Raw genomic sequence first — 24454 nt, 5'->3', positions numbered from 1 at the left:
TGGTCTTGATCTTTGTTTTCATCTTTCACATCTTTGCTTATATAACCCCTTCTTTTTCTATTCACGTAGATGAAATGAGGTGCGATGACGTGATAAGATGTGACGTGATTTTATGTGATGTGATAGGATGTCATGTCATGTGTTGTCATATCCTCTGATGTCATGTCATATGATGTCATACCATGTGATGCCACGTCATGTAATGCCATGTCATGTCATACGATGTCATCATGTGATACCAAGCCATATAATGTGATGTCATATCATATGATTTTATGTCACGTGATATCGTGTGATGTGATAGCATATTATGTGATGTAATATCATGTGATGTAATGTGATGTCATGTAATGTGATAACTTTCCATGTTCCGATTATTATATCGATAACCCTGTTGATAACTGTGTCGATAAAAATACCGCTAACAATATCTATAAACATATGGAAAAATACAACCATTGCAAAATCGATTAATTCATCGATAAATATAACAATCATCAGTATCGATTATTGTACATATCGATAACAATATAAATTACTAAATCGATAACAAAATCAATTATTTTAATCGATTATTATACCGATAACACTATCCATTATTGTATCGATAACAATATCGATTATTATATTGATTATTATATCGATAACAATAGTGGTTATTGAATCAATAACAGTATCGATAACAACATCGATTATCTTATCGATAGCAATATCGATTATTATATCAATAAAAATATCCAGTTTTATATCGATAACAATATCCGTCTTCATCCTCATCCTTTTCTTCAGATGTATCTTTATTTTTGCATATTCCTCGTCATCTTTACCTCTAAAATTAAATTTTTAAATTTACCTTGATCTTCGTTTGTACCTTTATTTCTAGGCATCTTTGTTTTTGTTTTTATTCTCAAACCGCTAAGAACCATTTCCGTGTGCATTATTCCCCTTGAATTTGACAATCCTCTCCCAACCAACCAACTGCCGCTAAAGAAGTTTCACTTCATAAATTCAAGAAATGTTCTTACCCTTTCAGTTACCCTACTTCTTATGTATCTGTCATTGTCTTCATTTTCGTCTTTATTTTCACTTTTGCCTTCTTTTTTTTTACTTCATCGTTGTCATTTATTTCTTCATCTTCATATCTATCTTTATTTCAAAGCTTAATTTCAAATGTGTAGTGTATCAACAGGCGAAACATGTCAAATTGAACATGTTGCAGCAACATGTATACACAATTCGAAAATGTTTAAACGACGGTTTTGGCCGTAATTTTCAACCAATTGTAAAACCATAAAAACTCTGCTTGAACCTGGTGCCTCAGGCATAGCACTCGCGTGGTATGCCTGAGGCACCAGGTTCAAGCCCTGGGGCAGGGAAATTTTTTTTATTTTATTTTTTTGTTTATAATATTTCTTTTATTTAGGGTTTTTTTTGTTATTCTTAAATTTAATTAAAAAAAAAATAGTTTTTTTTATATTTGTTTCTCTTTTTTTGTAATGCAACTAGATTTTTAAGTTTGTTATTTATATTTAAATTGAAATAATTATTTCTACTCTAACTTTAAAAATCTTAACCACCTCCAAGCGGCCTCGAACCTGCGATCCCAGAACCAGAACCAGTAGTCTGCACGTGACGCCACAGCCGACATGTGTAAGAAAAGCAATTAATTGCGTTTTATTTTAGGCTTTGGCAATTCAAAGGCAGATGTCGCTGAACGCTTAAGTTCTTCGAAAATGTCGAACTGGTAGGCACATACTAGTTTATAAACTAGTATTTTTTCTAACTGGTTTGGGTTTTCACTGCAGGGTTATTTGAAAACGATAGAATGCGCATTGGTTTATTTTTATGGAATAAAATCAAAAATTTTCACATTGAAGGAATTAAAACCATAAAAGCGATTGGGAAATCTCTTTTCAAGGTTTTTTCTTCACGTATGAGGAGGCAAATAGGAGTGTACATAATCGGTTGTTAGCCATAAATTTAATTACGAGTTTTATTCCGAAAAGCATGGTGGAAACACTGTGTATAGTAACGCAAATACCAATTGACTTTTCTGAAGGTGAAATCAAGGAAAACATATCATCAGATTGTAAGGTTACCAGTGTGACCAGAATCATGCGCAAGGATCCAAACTGCAAAGAGAAGTTCATACCAAGTCTGGCGGTAAAAATTGGATTTTAGGGGAACGAGCTCCCGAATGAGATTACAATTTTTTTTTGTTAATTTTAGAGTACGGCATTTTGTGCCAAAAGTAAAGCAGTGCCACAACTGTGGTCGATTGGGCCATACTAAAATGGTGTGTAGGGGAAGAAATAGATGTATAATAAGCGGTAAGGAGGAAGGAATAGGTGCGATGCAAAAGCTAACAATTGCATTCTATGTGGAAACGTAGGGCATATAACGCTCAACAGCGAGGTATGTAAGGTGTGGAAAAAAAACAACTGCTGGAAATAATGACAATCAAAAAAATTGCAAAGAGAGAGGCTCCAGAGTCGTATAAAGATGTCATTGATCAAAACAATCGATTTGCTATACTGGAGGATGATCAGAATAATTTCCCTAGCATATCGGGTGCTCAAAATAATCGCGTAAATAATGATTTGTCAGTAAATAGGAGAGTTACCTCGTTTAAATAGAACGACGTAGTTAAAAGCAATCTAGAAATTAAAGATAAACCTACAGTAGGTAAAGAAAGAAAGGATAAGGTGGCTATACAGCCCGTCTTTGATAATCCAAACTGGTCGAAAGTTTCGGAAATTGAAAGACTAGTGGCGCTGTTGACTAAGAAATTTGAGATTGTGGAAAGTGAACCAATCTTGAAACAGATTGGAGACACTTTCAAAGAGGTGAATGAAATTAAGGATACAATATTATATACTAATAATGAGCCAGATAAAAATAATGCAATATAATGTAAGAGCCTCAAGGCAAATAAAAACAACTTAGATTTTTTTATTATCAGAAATGATATAAGTATGTTGGATTGCAAGAAATTCTCCCACATGATGAGAAAGTTGAAAATCACAAATTGATGGGTTTCAATTTGATTAAAAAAACGAGGGCTGATGGCTATGCTGGAGTAGCAATTGGCTTTAAAAAGGGAATTGGTTTTAAGATGATAAAATTTAGATCACAATATGACATTGTAATTGCTAAAACTACAACTTTGGTAACTAATTTAGTAATATGTTCGGTGTATTTTCCACCAAATATCAACAGCAAGATATTTGAAGCGGTAGTGAATCGATTGTTGCTGTTTCTTTGTAAATTTTCGAACGTTGTATTGTTGGGGGATTTTAATACCAGGAATGTAAAATGGGGAGATGATGTTAACTATCCGAAAGGTAAAATTTTAGAGAATATGATAAGCAAGGCTAATACGATGTGTCTGAATAAAGGTGATAAAACTTTTACAAAAGAGGTTCAGGGGAATGGTAGTACAGGTTTAGTGCTGGATCTAACATTTACCAATCTAACAAATGATATTAAGTGGTATTGTCATAGGGCGTATTTGGGTGGCAGTCATCATCTACTCATTATAATAGAGATTGCTAACATTGTTAAATTACCCAACAACTTTATCTCAAAAAATAAATTACTTGACAATATTAAGAATATTAATTTTACAATCACACTGTGAAACAAATTCAGGTTAGCAAAAGTTAGGTCGATTCTGAGGGCGAGGGGTGAAAATAGAAGCTAAATTAGAAGACCCGTGTCGCGGCGTTTGTTTATGTTAGTTCGAATTTTTTTTTAGTCGACCTTCGAACTTTGCAGTCAAATGCCGATTTTCAGCATATTGTTTATATGGTTTTTTGGCTATAACTCGTCGACTAATTGATATTTTTTCAATCTGTTAAAGCCAAATTATTGCTGGAGACCTGTGCAACAATTAAAATAAAAAAAAATTGATTTAGAAAATTTTTGTAGTGCTTATGAAGCAAAATTTTGGAAATTTTTTTTTCATGCTTTTTGAAATTATTTTCCACAAAACTAAGTCTTTTTTGCTTTCTGTTTGATCTATAATATGCTTCTCAGTTTCTTCAATAAATTTCATTTGAAAAGAAAACAATCATAATACAAAACTTGCGTTTTCCAGCTTAATATTAATTTACTTCTCATTTCTTATGTACCAATTTTTTCAGTGTTGGTTTTGAAGAAACATTGAAAAAGAAATTATAAAAATATGGAAAAAAATATAATTTTGAAATGTTAGTTATGAAAAGTTTTAAGTAAAAAAATTAAATAAATTAAATTAATGATTTGGCCAGTTGCCGTTTAGCAGGCGGCTGTGGATCAACATCACTGCTCTCTCTAATATCTTGGTCATCGTCATCATCATCAGAAAGGTCGATAATTTCGTCCAACAGATATTCTGGAATTTCATCTTTGTCTTCTCCTTCTTCCTCTTTTTCCTCGTCTTCTTCTTTTTCAAAGGTGTTTTTATACCACCAACAAATTTCAGCGAGTATTGCATCTGGAGATTTCTTTCCTCTGTACCTGAAACGAAAATAATTTTCAATCGTTAACATGTTTAAATTGCATCAGCATCTTGATCAACTCGCTCAACAGTTGCCAACTGCATCTGATGAGCAAGGCGAACGTTATCGCCAAACTGCGCTTCCATTTGAAATAAGGTAACTATAGAGTGTGCATATTTTAACTGCTCTGTCGAAGTGAACAATGGATTGCCGCAGGGAAGCTGTCTCTCGCCGGTATTATTCAACATTTATACAGCAAGACTGCACTCTGTATGTAATGAAAATACTCACCTTTTTCAATTTGCGGATGACTTCGCTCTAGTAACGCACAGTAGACTCCGCACTTAATAAACTAAAGCATAAAATTACATAATTTCAAAATATGTGTGAATCTTTGGGTCTTAAGTTTAACTTAGATAAAACCAAATTTATGTTAATGACTACTGGCGGTAAAAAGCAGTTTAATTTAAACATAAATGGTTGCAATCTGGAACAATTTGAAAAAATGAGGTGGCTAGGAAGGATGATAAGTGCAAATTCAACGATCAAAGAGCATATAGGGAAAGTAAAAAAATCGGTGGTTCCAGGGAAAAATTTGCTGGCAAGACTCACAACCATAAAAGCGGGGTTAAAACCTACTGTGTCACTAAAGCTTTACAAAACACATGTACGCTCAAAAGCAGAGTACGCGAATACCACATTTGCCAATTTGCCCAATGAGTACAATTAGCAGCTATGCACTATATTAAATGAGCCCCTAAGAAGATGTCTTGGTGTTCCGCCCAACACGCCTACTTATGCAAGATATGCACTTGCATGTGAACTACCACCTCAGAAGAGAGCTGTCTGGTTAACGACGAGAGAAATGTCAAAACAGTGGTTTATAAATCCGAGTCTGAAAAGGGAGTTGGAGGAAAGTCACTCTATGAAATCGAGCTACAGCTACACGTATCACAAATTTAAAGTTTGATAGATTGAACACCAATGTTCGGTTTCGAAGAAATGACAAATTGCTTTTGGCTCTTCTAGGCTGAATAGCTCGAAGGCAAATTTTTCAAATAAGCCACTTAGGGCCTTGTATTATGAGGAAAAGAATGTGCAAGTGGATGGGGGTTTTCACCTGTACTCTACGGATGCTTCTGTCTCTGATGGAGTGGTGGGTTGTGCGGCGCATGACATTGAGCAGGGGATTTCGTTTCTGTACAGGTTAGAGGAAACTTATGCATCAACCTTTGGGGAACTTGTTGTAATAAATCAATGTATTGTAATTGCTAAGAAAGTAAAAAATAGAAAAATTTTCATATTCACAGATAGTTTGCAGGCAGTGAAAGCGTTGAAGTGTTATCGAACGAGCAATTACATTGTGGCGGACATACATAATGAAATTAAAGTGTCGTTGTTTGAAGAAATCCGTGTTATTTGGATCCCTGCGCATGTTGGTATTGATTTCAATGAGAAGGCGGACGTTGCGACGAAAGCTGCAGTGACTCAGGGTTTGACGGTTAGTGTAGATCTGACTCCGAATGAAATGCTTAACAGAATCAGTAGTAGTTTATGGAACGAATGGAGAAATGAGATTAAATTATTGGGTAACAGATGGGACGAAAGTCTGCTAAACAGCATAATGTACAGGGAAAAAAGACCACGGTTTAGGGACAAAAACTGGGAGCTTGATGCATATGACACAAAACTGATAAATCGACTTATAGCGTAGGCAGAACTTATGGCAGACATTACCTCAGTAAATTTAAACCGGATGTTTCCAATTTGTGCCACAGTTGTAATACCTTGGAGTCTGCTGAGCATTTGATTGTTGAGTGCACGCGGTTCAGTACAATAAGAAACGAATTTTCATTTTTTAATAAATTTAAAGAGCTAAAAGAAATTTGGATTATAAAAAATTTATCATACTTAAAGGAGTTAGTAAAGTTTCTGCACAAAGCATGTCTGGACAAAATGCTGTAAAAAGTATATATAAAAAATTAAAAAAATAAATAAATAAAAAAATAAAAAAATGTAAATTAAAAATTTTAACAATTACATATGCATATGTATAAATTCAAATTTTTTGGATTGAAAGTACAAATTGGAAAAAATAAAATAAAAAACAAGAGCAGCGCTGTCTTCGGCTATGCCGAAGGCTTCATACCTTTCATGAACATCTGAAAATTTTACCTTAACAGATTACTGCATTTGAAATAATTTATATATTCACAGCATACATAGGTAGAGGAGATAGATATATAAAAAATCATTTCTAAACAATCAGAGGTATGGAGGATATAACTTATATAGTACCAATCTAAGTGATTTTCACTGCTGTGTGATCTGTATGTAAACCGGTAATACAATTTAATGGGTTTAGCTTCCTACATAAAGGAGATACATATATCGCAAAAACTGGTATCTGAACAATCAGTGGTATAAGAGATAAAGCTTATACAGCATAGATTTTAACGATTTTCTCAGTAGACTTTGTGTAATTATTTATAAAATAGCTTACGAAATTTGTCGGAAGGAGTTTAACAGTAAAACCCCATATCTGAACAATCGGTTGTATGGGGAATATAAGTAAAAGTGACCCGATCTTTGTAATTTTCACTGTAAGTATTCTGTTAATAATGATCGAAAACGGTGGGAATTTTCATGTTCCTAGCTGCATAGATGGAGACGTTATGGCGAAAAATCTCATATCTGAACAATCAGTTGTATGGAGGCTATAGGTTATAGCGACCCGATCTTCGCCATTTTCATTGAAAGTAATCTTTTGATAATGAGTGACAACAGTGCAAAATTTCATGTTCCTAGCTACTTAAATGGAGGAGTTATAGCGAAAAATCCTATATCTGAACAATCAGTTGTATGGGAGCTATAAGTTATAGTGACCCGATCTTTGTAATTTTCACACTAAGTTTTCTGTTGATAATGGGTGCAAGTATTGCATAAATGGAGAAGTTATAACGAAAAATCACATACCTGAACAATCAGTTGTATGGGAGCTATATGCTATAGTGGTCCGATTCTGCTGGTTCCGACAAATGATTAATACATTATAAAAATACACCCACGTACCAAATTTCATCCGGATGTCTCGAAAACTGAGAGACTAGATTGCATACAAACAGACGGACAGACAGACGGACGGACAGACGGGCAGACGGACATGGTTAAATCGACTCAGCTCGACGTTCTGATCATTTAAGTATACATTTTAACGGGTCTATCTCGTCTTCTTATGGTACTTACAAACATCGGACCAAAGTTATAATACCATTTCATACTCATGAAAGGTATAATTAGGTTTCAGAAAAGAGCTGCAAGATATAGCTTATGTAAATTAAAAATAAGATTTTCCTATTAGATTTAAGGAAAACACATGTATACATACATAAATGGAGACATAGAAATAAGTAAATCAATCAATGAATTAAAAAAAAGGAAAATTTGAGTACATTCCAATAGCTTGTTTATAAGATAAAATGTTTAACTCTTTAAACGCTAGTGTTACATATATGTCACGCTCGAATTTCACAGACTAATAGTGTTGTTATGAAAATTTTTATTACATAACAAATATTAAAGAGTGTTACATATATGTTTCAGGTCGTACAGGCACCCCTTTTTTTATTATCGGTTTTTGTGCATATCCTCACTTAGTATCCTCCAAAAGTTGGTTCCTCTAAATTTCCACTTTTGCTTTCGCGTTTAATGAGTTAAATTGGAAAGGGAAAAAAAGAACGATAATAATAAATAAGTAATCATACACTAAAACAATCATAAATACAAATATGCTTGTGTACAGATAAATATTTCTAATTAAAATGTTCCAAACGAGTTACAAATGAATTGCATTGTAGTTTAATTTTAAATAATCGTGTAAATCTAATGCCAATAATTTACACACAAATGCAACACTGCGAGTGTCATATGGCCATAGCGGAGCCGAAGCATCAAGCAAAAGAACAGAAAGCATATCTGCATCAGCTAGAAAGCATAACTGCGGAAAGCAGTCTGTCACAGCACAAAAAAAAGTAATATGCACATACATATATATGTACACATAAAAACGTTATCAATTAATGGAGTATGTACATACATATGCATGGGAAATGCATTTTCATTTGACTCCAAAAATATTGGGGAATATTCGTAGACCAAATAAGTCGACTCTAAGTTAAAATTTGTCAGCCTCAAATAAGACGAAAGTTAGTTGCAGCTTTTTTCACAGATACCTATTCCACTGAAAATGATGGAAAAAGCTGTAAATAACATTAGTGTCGACTTTATTTTAACTATGAATATGGCCCATTATTTACATATAATACGAGTATAGCAGTGAAAATGATAATGCAACATATTTTCTCAATATAAATAACTTTTCTACAAAAACAACTTTGAAGTTAACACGTGCAGTGCAATTAATGCATTTGTACGTTTTTTGTCAATGTAACCATCTTTGAAGTGGATTTGTGAGAAAACTAAGGCAGCTAGAAAACTGAGGTTTGTTGCATTGAAAATAGCGTATAAACTACCATTAGAATCGTTAAAAAATATAAAAACCGATTATTTCTTCGCTTTTAAATGAAGACGGCAAATCACCAAAGAGTGCGCATTTGCGTCTTTTTGTCAATGTGTCCATCTTAAAGCCCTATATGCAGCTCTCAAGAAAAGCAAAAACTCCATATAAAATGACGTACAAGAAATGGCTAAGAAATTTTCTTGAGTCAAATTTCCTTAAGGCAGTACGCAGTTCTTAAGAAATTTACTACGCTTTCTACTACGGTTTTCTAAAGTTTTTTGTGAAAAAAGAGCACAAGGCAACCCAGGTTTGCAACAGAAATATATGCCCGTTCCATTATTTCTTGAGGAAAGAGTGAGGCAACAGGCTGTGAAGTATCAAAAATGTCAAAATTCCTTGGACACACACGAAATAATGGCAATTTTTTCTTGATCGTTTTCTTGAGAGCTGCATACAGGGCTTTAAAGTGAATTTGGGAAAAAACTAAGGCAGCTAGAAAACTGCGGTATAAGAATCGATAAGAACATAAAAGTCGATTTTTTCAACTCAAATGCCGACGGCAAATCACCAACGAGTTTGCCAATTGCATACATATTTGCATAACTTTCACATTTTAGATTCACAAAATTGGATCTCTCGCATAAATATGCATGTACACAATATACATAAAGTAAGAATAATTTCGACTTTCGTTCTTGGTCCTTCTCTATAAATTTACGTTCTCTGGTTGAACGCAACTGGTTCACAATGAATGTCATAAAATAACACGAGCACAAACTGTCAAGTTCCGACTGAGCTGCTCCGGAAAAGCGGCGCACACTGGGACGACTGAGTACTAGCCGCGGCCAAAAATAGATGGAGTTGAGCTAGAAGCACCAAACTTAGTACACGCTATTATTTTCGGAAAATATAGTTTTTTTTGGAAAAAATCATCAAAATCGGATGACAGATAGGCACACCTCCCATAAAAAAAAAAGTAACATCCTATGCTAACGCTGCAAAGAATCAACATATTTCAATGAAATTTGGAACACGTGATGAGTTAAACTATATTTATTGTCCCACCAAAAATTATCGTAATCCCTTCACTACAACGTCTAAAAGATGAAGAAGAAAAATTCCAAAACTTTTGCATAAACAACAAATTTATTTCATATAAAAAATTCACATCAAATATAATCTTCATCACTTCTTTCTTCATTGCTATGGGATTTCTTCAACATCTGTCTCAGGTAAAAGGTAATTTTGTATATAATTCGTTGAACTTAATTTCATTGAGCGTTTACTATATGTTAGCAGTAGCTCTGAAGATAGCAATAAGTTGCCATTAAATCGTAGTTAGTAGCTTGTCGTGATGTTTTCCTGGTGTTGAATTGCCGAACCTTTCTTAATTCTTTGTGCTTGCTTTCAATTGGTTCTTCGGATAAATATCCTATAGGTATTTGAAAATTGTTGATTGCTTGGCAACCATGAATAAGAACCTTGTGCACAGTGCTGGGCATATAGTACCAAGGGTATAAACTGATATACAGATCTATAGTTTCATTAAGCAATTCTTGGAATTTATTTAGATCGACAAGTCTTCCGCAAGAGATAACGATAAAAATTGTGCCAAATTTCTTTATTAAGTCGAAGTCAATTCCAGTAATTTTTGAAGAAACTTCAGGATTGGCAAAGAAACGTCTAGCAGAATTGCCGTCATTTGTTGTTCCATATCCTGTGCGAACAAAATCTACGAGCAAACCTAAGTCTGCTCTAAATTCATCTTGAATCCTCTTTTTATTTTGGTTAAGTGTTGCTCTATTCTGCTCACTAGAAACCCTCCAACATTTTAACGGCAATCTGTAAGCAATATGGAGAAGGTACTCAAAAAATTTTATATGTGCGTGCAAAGTGGATAGACCGTATTTAAACAAATCTTCCTTTACAGGCCTTTTACGAATATGAAGCGAATTAATTTCAGTTGGTTTTGCACCACATATATAACAAACAGAGCCACTGCTATTTTCACTCAAAACATTAATAACAGCACCATCTACCATTGTTAACATTACTTTAAAGCTAACAGTAATATCCAAGTTTTTAATGTGACAACTATACGGCACGAGATTGTTTATCTGGTTTTGAATGTCATTTTCAAGTTCACGTATAACAAGAGCTGATTCTCTTATAAATGTAATTTTTATAGGTCTGCAAAATTTAGGAGAGGAACAAAGTGTATTAAACCATATTTGTTGTCCACTCTCTGCATAAGTAATGCGGATAGGTACCAATGCAGACACTAGTAGAAATTCATCAGTACTTTCAGCTTCTGACAATTTTTGTTTATAGCGGCTGTGACCCGAACTACCATCAAAGCCCCATTTGCTTTCCAAAATTAAATTTAATTTGTGTTGCTCAGTTTGAAGTAAGCTCGAGGTTGTGCTGTTGAGCAAACTTTGTACCGGTACTTCGACTGAAGTTTCTGTTACATAAATTGGTTGTGGAAGCAACTTCTCTTTTGCATTCTTCAATGCGTAGTAGCTCGGGAAAAAATCGCTGTGGACTGAGTTAGCAACTGATCTTAAAATATTATACTTTTCTTTCGTCAAATTTAACTCAAGAAATAGTGACAAAGCTTCCATAACACCTAAGCTCTTTTTCTTATTGCGGTCATCTTGTTCTTCCAGTCTTTCGCATTTTTCCGCAGCTTTGATTATCTCTTGCGGACACTTGGTTGAAATTAATTCTTTAATCCTTCGCCTTTTTGTTCGCGTTGAAGATGCTTCAAATGGTATTGGAGGCCTGCCCCTGCTCATACTTGCAACCTAAATAACCATTGTGAAAAAATACGCATGCATAACGCTGCATTTACATTCGAAAAACTGTTTTAATAGCATACCACAGCTTCTTCTTCTTCTTCTAGTCCAAAGTCCGTTCAAGCCATAAGCCGTTATTCCTTTAAAAAGCTGTCTTCATTCTATATTATTTCTCCCACAGTCTCTTGAATTTCAAAAGTAGGAACTCAACTTTTTTTCATTAATTTTAATTTTTCCACCACATTTCTCTTCAATGGAACACACAATATTGTGAAGTTGTTTTCCTGGTCGCAAATGTTTCGATGCCAACCACATATCGAAAATTTGCTGAATTTTTACTTGAAACGCCACTACAAAATAGTTCATAAAAAACGAATATGCAGATGAATGCAGGTAATATTTAGAATATACACTTGTACCAAAATAATATAAAAAAATTGAGAGAACGTTTTTGATGTTTTTTAGTAATTGCTTAAAACACTTTGCAATTCACTCACACCTGAAATTTATATGAAAAAAATCCTCCCACGCTCATATGAAACAATTCGTCATAATAATCTCATATGTACTATTAGTTCAATATGTCGACTTTAACGGCCTCGTGAGGCTAAAATATTTAAAATATCTGCAAACTTTTTTCTTGATTTTTCTTAATAAGAGTTTTAACTATGATAGTGCATATTTATTTTTCATTTTTAACATACTTCATTTCTGCCATTTTTGGCCGCTGTCGTCCCTGTATGCGGAGTCATAAGTTCGGGGCAGGGGTTGCCTTTTGTTCCGCAACTATTCAACTGTGTCAGGTAGTATTTTTTGGTTCATACGGTATGTTTAACAAAATAGACTTATGACCGCCTAGATCGGTCAAACACCACTATGTGCGACTATACAAACATAGTCTATTAGAGTCAGGCCTTGAATGGAAATCATCGAGAAGGGTTTTAATCCCTAAGCGCTCCCGAAGGTCGCCTACGCAGAAAGAAGTTCTGCGCAAAAATACTTCCGGTCCCCTTTTCCGGCAACACAGAAAGGAGAGTTCTACTCAGTAAGGGATATAGTCCCTAAACACGGCCGAAGGCCACCTAGGCAGAAAGAAGTTCTGCGCAAAAGTACTTCCGCCCTTCGTTTCCGGCAACACAGAAAGGAGAGTTCTACTCAGTAAGGGATATAGTCCCTAAGCGCGGCCGAAGGCCGCCTGCGCAGAAAGAAGGTCTGCCCAAAAATACTTCCGACCTTCGTTTCCGGCAGCACAGAAAGGAGAGTTCTACTTAGCCTACGCAAAAAGAAGTTGTGCGAAAAAATACTTCCGGTCCCCTTTTCCGGCAACACAGAAAGGAAAATTCTACTTAGTAAGGGTTATAATACCTAAGCGCGGCCGAAGGCCGCCTACGCAGAAAGAAGCTCTGCACAAAAATACTTCCGCCCTTCGTTTCCGGCAACACAGAAAGGAGAGCTCTTTTTAGTAAGGGTTATAACCCCTAAGCGCGGTCGAAGGCCGCCTACGCAGAAAAAAGTTCTGCGCAAAAATACTTCTGGTCTCCTTTTCCGGCAACACAGAAAGGAGAATTCTACTCAGTAAGGGATATAGTCCCTAAGCGCGGCCTAAGGCCGCCTACACAGAAAGAAGTTCTGCGCAAAAATACTTCCGCCGTTAATTTCCGGCAACACAGAAAGGAGAGTTCTACTTAGTAAGGGATATAGTCCCTAAGCGCGGCCGAAGGTCGCCTACACAGAAAGAAGCTCTGCGCAAAAATACTTCCGTCCTTCGTTTCCAGAAACACAGAAAGGAAAATTCCACTTAGTAAGGGTTATAATCCCTAAGCGCGGCCGAAGGCCGCCTACGCAGAAAGAAGTTCGTTTTCATGTATGCACTATTTCGTTTTTGAGTCGAAACTGTGCATGTATGCATTACTTCGGTTTTTTGTCATATGCATTATTTCGGTTTTGAACCAAAAATGTGCATGTATGCATTACTTCGTTTTTTTCATGTGGGTATTTCCATACGTCGCATACGTGACAGTCGTACGTTTCAATGTGATACAAACAAGGAATTTGTTTTCTTTAACTTTTTGGGCCATTGTATAGCAAACAATTAGCTCTATATTTAACCGAAAAATGAAAACAATCGAACTGCTTGGTCCTGAAATATAAGCATTTAAAGAGAGTGTCGTTACGTGACAAAAATGGAATTCGATTTTTTCTTTTCTTACCAAATCGCAAAACTCTGCGAATTGTGGGTGGCTATTTTCATGAAACTTATTTTAATATGATTTGGAGCAATTCTGGTTGTTTTTTTGTAGAGTTTTTTGAATTAATGCAACTTGTTTAAATTTTATTTTACAACCCCAAGTGTGAAACGTCATGTGACGTGGCGTCACGTGACATAAATTTCCATCGTTATATTTTTGTTAATATTGCTTTTAAATGAATTTTTAACGCAAATAAAACATGTATTTTATGTCGAATATACTTTATATTTTGACTTCAGTGCCAATTCAGGGTGAATTTGTTGGTAATCTATGATTTATTATGTTTCAACTACATACGCCAAATTTGAACCAAATCGGACCATAAATACGGTTTTTCGAAATATCTCGACCTTGGCGCCACGTAGGAAGACCATTTTACGCAAACATGATTCTACTTACATAGCCAGTATATATTTTAAAAAGCAGACAAATCGGCCCGTAAATACGTTAGATATAAGACTTTTATTTTTTTTTGTCGTGGTGGACCTTCCGATGGAAACACCCATATGCCTTATTTCGGTTTTCAAACGAAAGTGTGCATATATGCATTATTTCGGTTTTTTCATATACGTTATTTCGGTTTTCAACCGAAACTGTGCATAGATGCATTATTTCGGTGTTTTTCACATGCATTATTTCGGTTTTCAAACGAAAGCGTGCATATGCATAATTTCGGTTTTTCTAATATGCATTATTGCGGTTTTCAACCGATACTGTGCATATATGCATTATTTCGGTTTTTTTCGTATGCATTATTTCGGTTTTTTTCGTATGCATTATTTCGTTTTTTTTTATATGCATTATTTCGTGTGCACAGTTTCCATTTGCACAATTTCAGAGTGCCGGCGCACGCCACAAGTCGGAGGAGAAACTCGGCCAAACACTAGCATATGTGTAAGCGCCAATCTATTATTATTATATTAGTATTATTAATTCTCTGCAGTGGGAAATTTTCCAGTACTTACTCGTAAGTATGCAATTAATAAAAACTTTTTATTCCATTTTTTGTAAAAAATATTTAGAATTCTTAGATTTTGGTATGTAAATAAACCAGGTGAAAACCCTGTTTATTCGATGGTAAAAATCAGGTTTATTCGGTATTCAAAAAATCAATATTTCAAAAAACCGCTGGAAATATGGAAGAAAACCAGTTGAAACTGGTTTGGAAAAACTGAGTCAATCACCTTACATTGTACCCTAGAAAAGAGCTTGAGTGTTGAAACCCCTCTCTTACAGCATTTTCTATACATATGCATGTATTTATTACAGGGACAAAAAATAACGCTTATTTTTTTGAACAGTTAAAATTGGCCAAATATTTTTTAAGGACGAAATAAAAGTCCTTTTCGGATAATAAACAAACCGGTTATCCAAATAAAGTAATTTGGTATCAAATGAAAGAGGACTGAAATAGCTTTTAAACAGAAATAGCGAACGGAGCGTACCAGCTCTATTTATATTTTTTTTTATAATTCAGTACAAAAGAAATTCATATACCTGACCCAAGGTTTGCCCTATGGTAAATAAATAACATTTTTTTATTGAAATATTTTTCAATCGGTGACTTTCCTCGTTTAAACATTTCAGTTTTAAAGCTATTTTTGTCCTCTTTCATTTGATACTAAACTTTTTTAAATTGGATAAGCAGTTTGTTTATTATTAGGAACGGACTTTTATTTCGCCTTAAAAAATATTTGGCCAAGTTTGACTGTTAAAAAAAAATAACTGTTATTTTCGGTCCCTGATTTATCAGCTTTATTATTTTTATTTGCATATTGCACGTTAAATAATATACAGAATTATTTCAAAATTTCAATTTTGTGGGAAAACGCAATCAAAGTTGTATCAATTCCTACAATTGGTATACGAAAAGACAGATGGAAATATGGATGGACAGATGGACAAATATCTTCGCCAATTTTGGGAGGTTTAGTAATCTGTTATGCTAAACATATTCTCCTTATCAAGCTAATTAATTCTATAATTAAATCTTCAAGAAATGGAAATTTTGAATTATATCTCTAAATTATTAAACGTGGGATATACTTTAGTAAGTTTGTAAGTTAATCGAAATATTAGATTTTGTTGATTAAAACTTTTCAGCCGATTGCTAGTATGGACTGCTGGAATGCCAAGAGCAGTGTTCCACCTGTTGCTAAGCAATCCATTCCCAGTGGGAAAATGTAATGTATAGTAATCAAAAAAATAATCAGTAAAAGAACCCTTTTCACATTCGAAAATGCATTTTTCCCCCACGGCGATGTCCTAAGAAAAGTGGGGCATTCAATTTTGCATTACCTAGTACACTGAGAAAAAGGATTTGTTTCGACAACTAAAAATATTTAGTTCCCGAATTTTGACAATATTTGGGAACTGTTACCAAGGATTGGGAACTATTACCTTGGGTTGGTAATTATAACTAAATATATTAAAGCTTCTAATATTCATCTAGGTTGTAACAAATCGTTAATTTAGTTGAAGGGTTTGGTTCTACAAATTCCATTCAACTTAACGTATGGTTCATAAAAGGATGTTATTAAGCTCTGCTAATGCAGATAAGCTTTCTTTCAACACATGGTTTAGTCATAGTTACCAAATCTTAGTTGAGGCAACCACGATTTGGTTTGAGAGTGGAACATATTCATGCTTGTGAGCCACCCCTAAATAATAGTGTGTTTCCCATACGAAGAGCGCCATCTGAGCAATGCGCACAGTCCCACTTATTGAACCGTTTGAATGCGCTAGTATGCCGACCATTGCATTGTGCGTGGAAATCATTGCTCCGCTACCGCTGTTCGTATATGGGTGAAGCACGCATGTGGTCCCAGAGCGCTCAGTAAGCTACCCTGCAAAAATCGTTGGACCATGTAGTTAGGGATGCAAATTTTGGGGAGTAACATCGATACATCGATGTTTGGATGCATCGGACAAATGAACATCGATGCTAAAATACATCGATATATCGATGGTTTCCGATGTTTCCAAATTTGTTAGGTTGTAGTCAAATTGAAAGGAAAATTTAATACTTTTCAATTCATACTCTCTGTAAGCCAATTAGAAAAATGCTTACATATGGATGTATTTCCCTGTATTTATTTACTATTCCTTTGCCCTTCCTATAAATATAATAAAAATGCATGCCGTCGTAAGTTCGCTGAGCCTAAAGTTCCAAGCCCCAAATTCGTTGAAACTTCAACGGGAACCCGGTCCTTTTTTAAACATTATGTACGCATTTTTAATATCGAAAGATAAGAGTATACACGGAATTTCTGAATTTTCCCCAAAAGAATAAGTAATAAAATTCATGGCCAGTCAAAAAATTTTAGGAGCATAATGGGTAAGTTGAATTCAAGTCTGAATCACACTAAAGTCGATGTTAAAACATCGCTGAAACTGGCATCGATGTATCGTCAATTTAGCGATTTTAGGAAATTGTAAACATCGATGGCAAACATCGAATTTAGAACCGATATTATCGATGTTTCAAAAATATCGATGCTTCGTTTGCATCCCTACATGTAGTCTATTTGTGGTATATTGGAGTACTTACAAAAGTGCTCCTCTGTCATGCTGTAGCGGACCAACTCGTGTCTCTGCACCAGCTTATTGTTACCAGATCACTGCTCGTGTTTTAACGAAATGTGATTGAAGTTAAGCATTTGAAAGTACATTTGCATGTCTAGCTGTAGCTGAACGTGTAGAGATGCTCGCTGTTAGTTCTTAGCTCCCAGCATGTTCGGGATCGAATGTCGTCAGAGGCAACATGTAATTTTTAATTTTTGTTTTTGGTTTTTATTAATTTCAAAAAAAGCATCTGTGAAGTGAAGAACAAAAGCGTGACAAGCGAAAAAATATAACGACAATGTCATTGGAGTATGTTGGGAGTAGTTTTGTGCTACTCTGATGTAATGCAGAGATGGAGTATATGGTCCTGCCCTAGGACATTGCAATGTTAATTGGACCATATTTTTTATATGAATTGTGGTTAATTTTGGAGTACTCCTTGGTCCTTCGGGAGTACTCTTTACATGCATGCATGGAGTAGTCGCGATTTTTGCAGGGTATGACATGTCGATCGCTGCGCTAGGTAGAGAAAGAAAAGTGTGTGGTATGACATGTACAGAATTGTTTGTCTCAGTTTCAGTTTTTCTATCACCGCGAGTTGTTTCGGTGCGCGCATAGTTATTTAAGAATATAAAGTTTGATGCCAACCGGGGGATATCAGTGGATATATGATTCATGTGAATTATAATTTGAAAGTGTCTCTTTAGCCAACGAAAAAGCAAAGCACGTACGTATTTTTTATGCTTAATATATGCAAATAAAAGAAGAAAGTAAACACAACAAACATCGAGTAAATTTTTATTTGTGTCAAACTGAAACTTTTTTTCCAATAATAAACGGTTAGCTGATTCAAGTCTACAGCAAGTTAACAAAATTAATTGAAAACTTCTATAAACCAAAGGATTGTTTATATTTGCTCAGCAATGATTTTATTCAACTAACAATATTGTCCAATCAAGGTAGTCGTTTTGTAATTATTAACAAATATACATTTGTCCCAACTAGATGTCTCAAGTAAATTGCAGAGTTTCGTGAAGTATATATTTATTTCGCCATATCCAACTATGCCACTTGATCACTATAACCAAATCTTGGTTATTATAACTATACCTTTTTTTGGGTGTATCGAGAAATGAATGTGTTTTAATATGAAATTTTTGGAACTTTTTGATTAAATTAAAATGCTGATTACATTGTTAGCAGTAATATAATCAATCAATGTCAATTAGACTTATTTGTAATGATAACCATCTTTCTACATAGAATTGTATGAAAACTAATTACTATTTTATTTTTTCAGGTATGGAAAGAAGCCGTGGTGCAATGTTTTTTTTCTCTTGCAGTAGGCCTTGGTCCAATCGTTATGTTTTCCTCGTATAACCGCTTCGATCATTGCATTTATAGGTACTGGATAATACACAATATGTATCCCACTCGGAAAATAGGTAAGCACCTTACGAGGTAATCCACGTTTTCTTTCAGCTTTAAGTACCGAAATTGTCATCATGATCAATGTAAGCTACTAGTAAAGCACAAAATGAACACCTCCGATGGCGCCTTAACTTGTCAGTTGCAAAATAAGGTGCCGCCGAAGTTATGTCCGTAAGGACCTTACTGTGTAAAGTGGCTCAGTAGTATGCCTGATACCAAATGTACATTCTAAATTCCTACTTACTAGGGATGTTTCGATGCCATATTTTTCACATTCGCGAATGCGTATTGCTTTAACAAAAATGCCAAAGGATATCTTAGTTTTATGTAACTATCATTTGAATAAATGTGACTTAACTTTTACGAACGATGTATTTGTGTTGTAAAATATGATTTATACGCTTTTGTTTTCAATAAAAATGAGGTTTCTATGATCTGCATAGAAATATGAAAAACTATTTAAAGTTGAGACTGGTGTAAAGTAATTATGCAAGAAATAAAAGTTTCCATAGATAAAAATTACAACTCCCCTTAATTTTTTTTCACAGGTTAATGAAATGTAGTCATTTAAAAAGCGGTTACTACTGAAATAGAGATAATTAGGGCATATTTAAATTTATGTCGTTTTTCGTTTTTCAATGGATTGACCCTCTAATAGTCAAAGTTCAAAAGGGGCATATTATATAAAAAAAAGTAATTTTGCTGCCCTTTTCCCATGGGGCGATTTCTTAGAGGCTCGTATATAAGGCCGGCTGCACTGAATAACTGTTCACTTGGAACGCTTGCGGGTGGAGCGCTCAAATATTTGCGGGCCAGATCTGTCAATTTGTCGTATTTTAGTTTAGTTTTCCACCAGTCGAGAGGATTTTCACCGAGATGAGCTCGTTTTTCTTTAGGATAGGCCTTCAATTGAGCTTTAATTTCACATTTTTTAATATCTTCAGATTTAAAATCCGAGCCTTCGCCTTCGCTGGAGGAATCTAAAATTATTTCTAGGTTGCTTATAAGACTTTTAGCAATACTTGTTGAATAAATGTTGCTTGATATACTACTTAACCGTTTAGCGCCTGAAGCTAAAAGCCGGTTGTTGCCGTCACTGTCTAAAATCTAATATATAAATTTATGGTATGGTATGAGAATCGGATGTAAAGTATATTTCATATCGCTAGGTGCAGGGGGCGTGGCACCTCCCATACACATCGAATTTTTCACACTGCATATCTCTGAAATTGTTCATGGTAGAGTACTGAAACTTGGTATGGAGATATATGAAACAAATCACATTGTCATGAAGAAAAATTGGGGCTATTAGAAAAAGGGGCGTGGCACATATCATACAAACCGAGTTTTCATACTGCATAACTTTGGAAGTGTTCATGGTAGAGTACTCGAACATGGTACGGATATATATGAAAACATGGAGAAAAACTGCGGTTATTGGGAAAGGGGGCATGGCACCTCCCATACAAACCGAATTTTTCATACTGCACATCTCTGGAAGTGTTAGTGGTAGAGTACTGAAACTTGGTATGGAGATATATAAAATCAATCAAATGGTCATGAAGAAAAAATGGGGCTGCAAACCGAATTTTTCACACTGCATACCTCTGGCAATGTTCACGATAGAGTTCTGGAATTGGGCATTCAGGTTGTTCTTTCCTAAAAAATTGTCTCTATTTTTTTATATGAAAAATCTAATATATAAAAATATCGTGTCACGGTGTTTGTGGTCGAACTCCTCCTAAACGGCTTGACCGATTTTAATGAAAATTTTGTGTATATTCGGTAGGTATGATAATAGGTTGTAAAGTATGTTTCATAACGCTAAGTGAAGAGCGCGTGGCACCTCCCATACAAACCAAATTTTCCACACTGCATATATGCATATGCATATACTGCATATCTCGAAGTGTTCATGGTAGAGTACTCGAACATTGTATGGAGATATATGAAATCAATCTCATACTCTTAGAGAAAATTTGGGCTATTTTATAAGGGGGTGTGACGCCTTTCAAACATACTGAAGCTATTACGTATCTTTGTATGCATATACACTTTTGCTAGGTTATTTAAGATAGCAATGGAAATATGCCTTCTGACAACCACCAAACCGTAATATTAGAAGATAAATGCGTCACTGAAAATCATGAACGTGAACTGTTGGTGAAAATGTTGGACCAAAATGTTTCAATACAAAAAATTAATTTTGGGCGGTACGAAGTTCGACGGGTCTGCTAGTAAATTATATTATACTAGAATAATCTAGTACTTTAATTTTTATCGATAAATTAAAATGACTTCTGTCACGAGTCGTAAGACGAGTTGTATGATTGCGCCAATTGTACTTTAGTTAGTTCGTGCATAAAGTGGCTCAAAAGCAATTAATCAAGATCTCGTCATACGTCCTGGTTTTTATACCTTAAAGTATGTATAATTTAACGATTTCATATTCCGTAAATTGATTTAATTTAAGTTTATATCCATAATAGGATTTTTAACCTACATACATGTGGTGAAACTATGCAAACTAAAACTTGAATTCACATCCAGCTGGCGTAGGTTTTCGTTCAAAATTCTAAGAAAATCAGGGCGCTTTCGTTCCGTTGAGAAACCGGTTATTGTCCGCACCTTGGTTAGACAGACTTAGAGCCATTTAAACAATATTAGAGTGGACTCTCTGCCCATGTACACATTCGCATTCGCAAAACATTCGTATCATTTGATTCGAATGCGTATGTGTAAAATGATGCGAATCATTCGCATAACGAATGCGAATTCAAATGTTCGCAACATCCCTGCTACTTACATAAGGCTGTCACCCCTTTGTTACACCCGATTTACATGATTCAAGTACTTGAAAGCAATTCTTGCTCATTCTCTTTTGTGTTTTCTATTTGCTTTTACACGTTTCAATTCTTTTGAATTCAAGTTTTTGGTTCTTTAAATGGGAAGCAACGAAAATGACAAAAGCAAATCAAGAAAGTTGAAACGACTTGACAGTACAGACGCATGTGTACTCGTCCCTTTTCTTCTCACCCCCTCTCTTCCACATGCGAGCAGAATTGAATATAATACTTGAACTGCGTAAAAGCAGTCTTAAAGTAAGGCAGATTCGGCAGGGAAGTGGTAAGGACCGTCGGGTGAAGTGTAAGTTGCTTACCTTACCGGCTGTCGATTTGATGCGAATTTTTTCGAATTCTCAACAAATTACACTGTACGACACCAAAAAAATACCTGGGAAGTTACTTATATTTTCTGGTAGATCTTTTCGAGTAAAACAAGAATCGAAATATGAAATTTTCCAAACACCCCCAAATTCTTGATTTACAGTTAAAACCCGGTTTTTCGTACTTTTGCGCATTTATAAGCCTGTAACTTAGTTGATTATGAACCGAGTTTCAGTTTATTGCCGGGTTTAAAAAGAAATTTGGGCTTTTCGAACGATATACATATATGCGAATAAAGAAACCGTAAGGGATCTGTGTGTATTTACCCTGCAAACACATTTTTTTTTTAAAGTTTGGGAGGTTTTTACGCACTATTTTATAAGAAAACCATACTAGTCGCTAATTGATTGTAAAACTAAATTTAATAACGAAAAAGCTAGTATTTATTTTCAAAAACCGTACGAAAGTTTACGGAGTTATACAACTTTTTATGAAAACACAATTTTTCAAAAATATTATTATTGACTATACTACTCGAAAATGTTTCCTTGACCGTTTTTTGCTTAATTCAGCATCATCAGTTTCTCGTTGTCGTGACCAGCAATGTTCTGAAATCATTCTAATTTCATTTTTTCCTCCGAAACGTTTTGTAATTGTAGCTATTTCTTGGTGAAAGTGTTGCCTTGTTCATCATAAGTGCGCAAAAGTACGAAAACCCGGTTTGTTTTCAACGATAAGTCAAGATTTTGGGGAGGTTTGGCAAATATCATATTTCGATTCTGGTTTTACTCGAAAAGACCTACCAGAAAATATATATAACTTCCCAGGTATTTCTGCTTTATTCTTTTTTGAAGCACTGTGTTATTTTACTGAAAATTTAAAAGTTTGTTTGTAAGAATGATAACTCAAATCGAAAAAGATTCAATTGAACTTACATACATTAATGTCATTATTTATCCGTATCGCTCTTCTTAGCTTTCCAAACAAAAATAAATATGAACAAATAAGAAGTATGTTTTCTCAAATAAATATCAGAAAAAAATCCGGAAATGTATCATATATTTCTTCAGTATCAATTAAAAAGGTTAACAAAACGTATATTCATCATGGTTCCGTCCGAAAACCTTTTGACTGCCAATCACCTGGGAGTGGCCGGAAGCGATTCTTATGCGTACGGTTCAAATTGCAGCTCACAACGTCCGGATATGTATATCCACGTATCCTCTGGAAAGCAACCAAACACCCGTTTGGGGGGGAGCTAATGTGAGAAGGCGTAAAACTTCGCATGGGCTGGGTTTGGGTCCCGCCTCGTTAAGACCCCGCCCAATGAAGAAAGAGGAAAACATCGCATTAGACACAATGATGACGACCACAGCAAACGTATAAAGGGCTATGATTTGAGGGTATAAACCTGAAATATCCGAACCCTTAACGGGAAAGGTGCCCGGATGGTTGATGTCCACGGGAAGACTAAGGCTGACGGGACAAAGCAAGGTAAGCCTGGAGCCTTGCGACGTCTACTATATTTGCCATGTAAAGGAGTGCAAATTTGCTGTTGGATTTGTGGTGGGATCGAAAACTGAGAAACCAAATCGACCATATTGTGATAGACGGAAGGCTTGATTCTAGTGTTCGAGATATATGTACACTCCGAGGGCCAACCATCGACTCGGACCACTATCTTGTTGCAGCCAAGAAACGCACCCGCCTGGTGCAGCAAAAAATATCCGCCCAACGATTGCCAATTTATTCGCCACTCTACTCACACACCTGCTCTCTGAGAGCACTCTTCAACAAACCGATACGCGCGAGGAGTGAACCCATATTTCCCGCTCATTAAGTACCGTCGCCGAAGAAATAGTCGGATTTCAGCGAGCCCGAAAGAACAACTGGAGTGTCAAGAAGCTGCAGAGAAAAAAGATGCAGCCTGCAAGGCCACGTTGCGATCGGGCGCAACGCGAGCCATGTCGGACCGTTATAGGGAACTGAAGAGGGAAGCGAGCCTTATTTGCCGCAATAAGAAGAGGGTTGAAATAACTTGAAATGCTGGCCGGCAGGAAAAACACCCGAAAATTTTATCAGAGAGTTAGGCGACTTACGGAAGGTATAAAGACCAGAACGAACTCCAGTAAGAACAACCATGCCAACCTAGAGACAGACGTCCAGAAGGTACTTAAATTATGGAGGGAAAACTTTTCCATCCTATTAAATGGCAGCAGCACTGAAAGTAGTGTAGAAGGCGAAC

At 35.3% G+C, this 24454-nt stretch overlaps 1 protein-coding gene across 2 annotated transcripts in view; it reads left to right on the top strand.

The window, feature by feature from the left end:
- The window catches only part of LOC118734313 (sodium-dependent nutrient amino acid transporter 1), a gene marked incomplete at its 5' end in the record, with an annotated part of 164808 nt that overhangs the window by 100719 nt on the left and 39635 nt on the right, over window positions 1-24454 (top strand). For both annotated transcript variants that reach the window (XM_036464036.1, XM_036464035.1), the window contains 1 exon segment: window positions 18912-19015. In XM_036464036.1, coding sequence (XP_036319929.1) covers window positions 18912-19015 — 104 coding nt within the window.

Source organism: Rhagoletis pomonella, unplaced genomic scaffold, assembly GCF_013731165.1.
Source record: "Rhagoletis pomonella isolate Grant_MI unplaced genomic scaffold, Rhpom_1.0 Rhpom_scaffold_00002, whole genome shotgun sequence".
Classification (NCBI taxonomy): domain Eukaryota; kingdom Metazoa; phylum Arthropoda; class Insecta; order Diptera; family Tephritidae; genus Rhagoletis; species Rhagoletis pomonella.
Note: the sequence above shows the minus strand (reverse complement) of the source record. Positions and strands in the feature narration are given on the sequence as shown.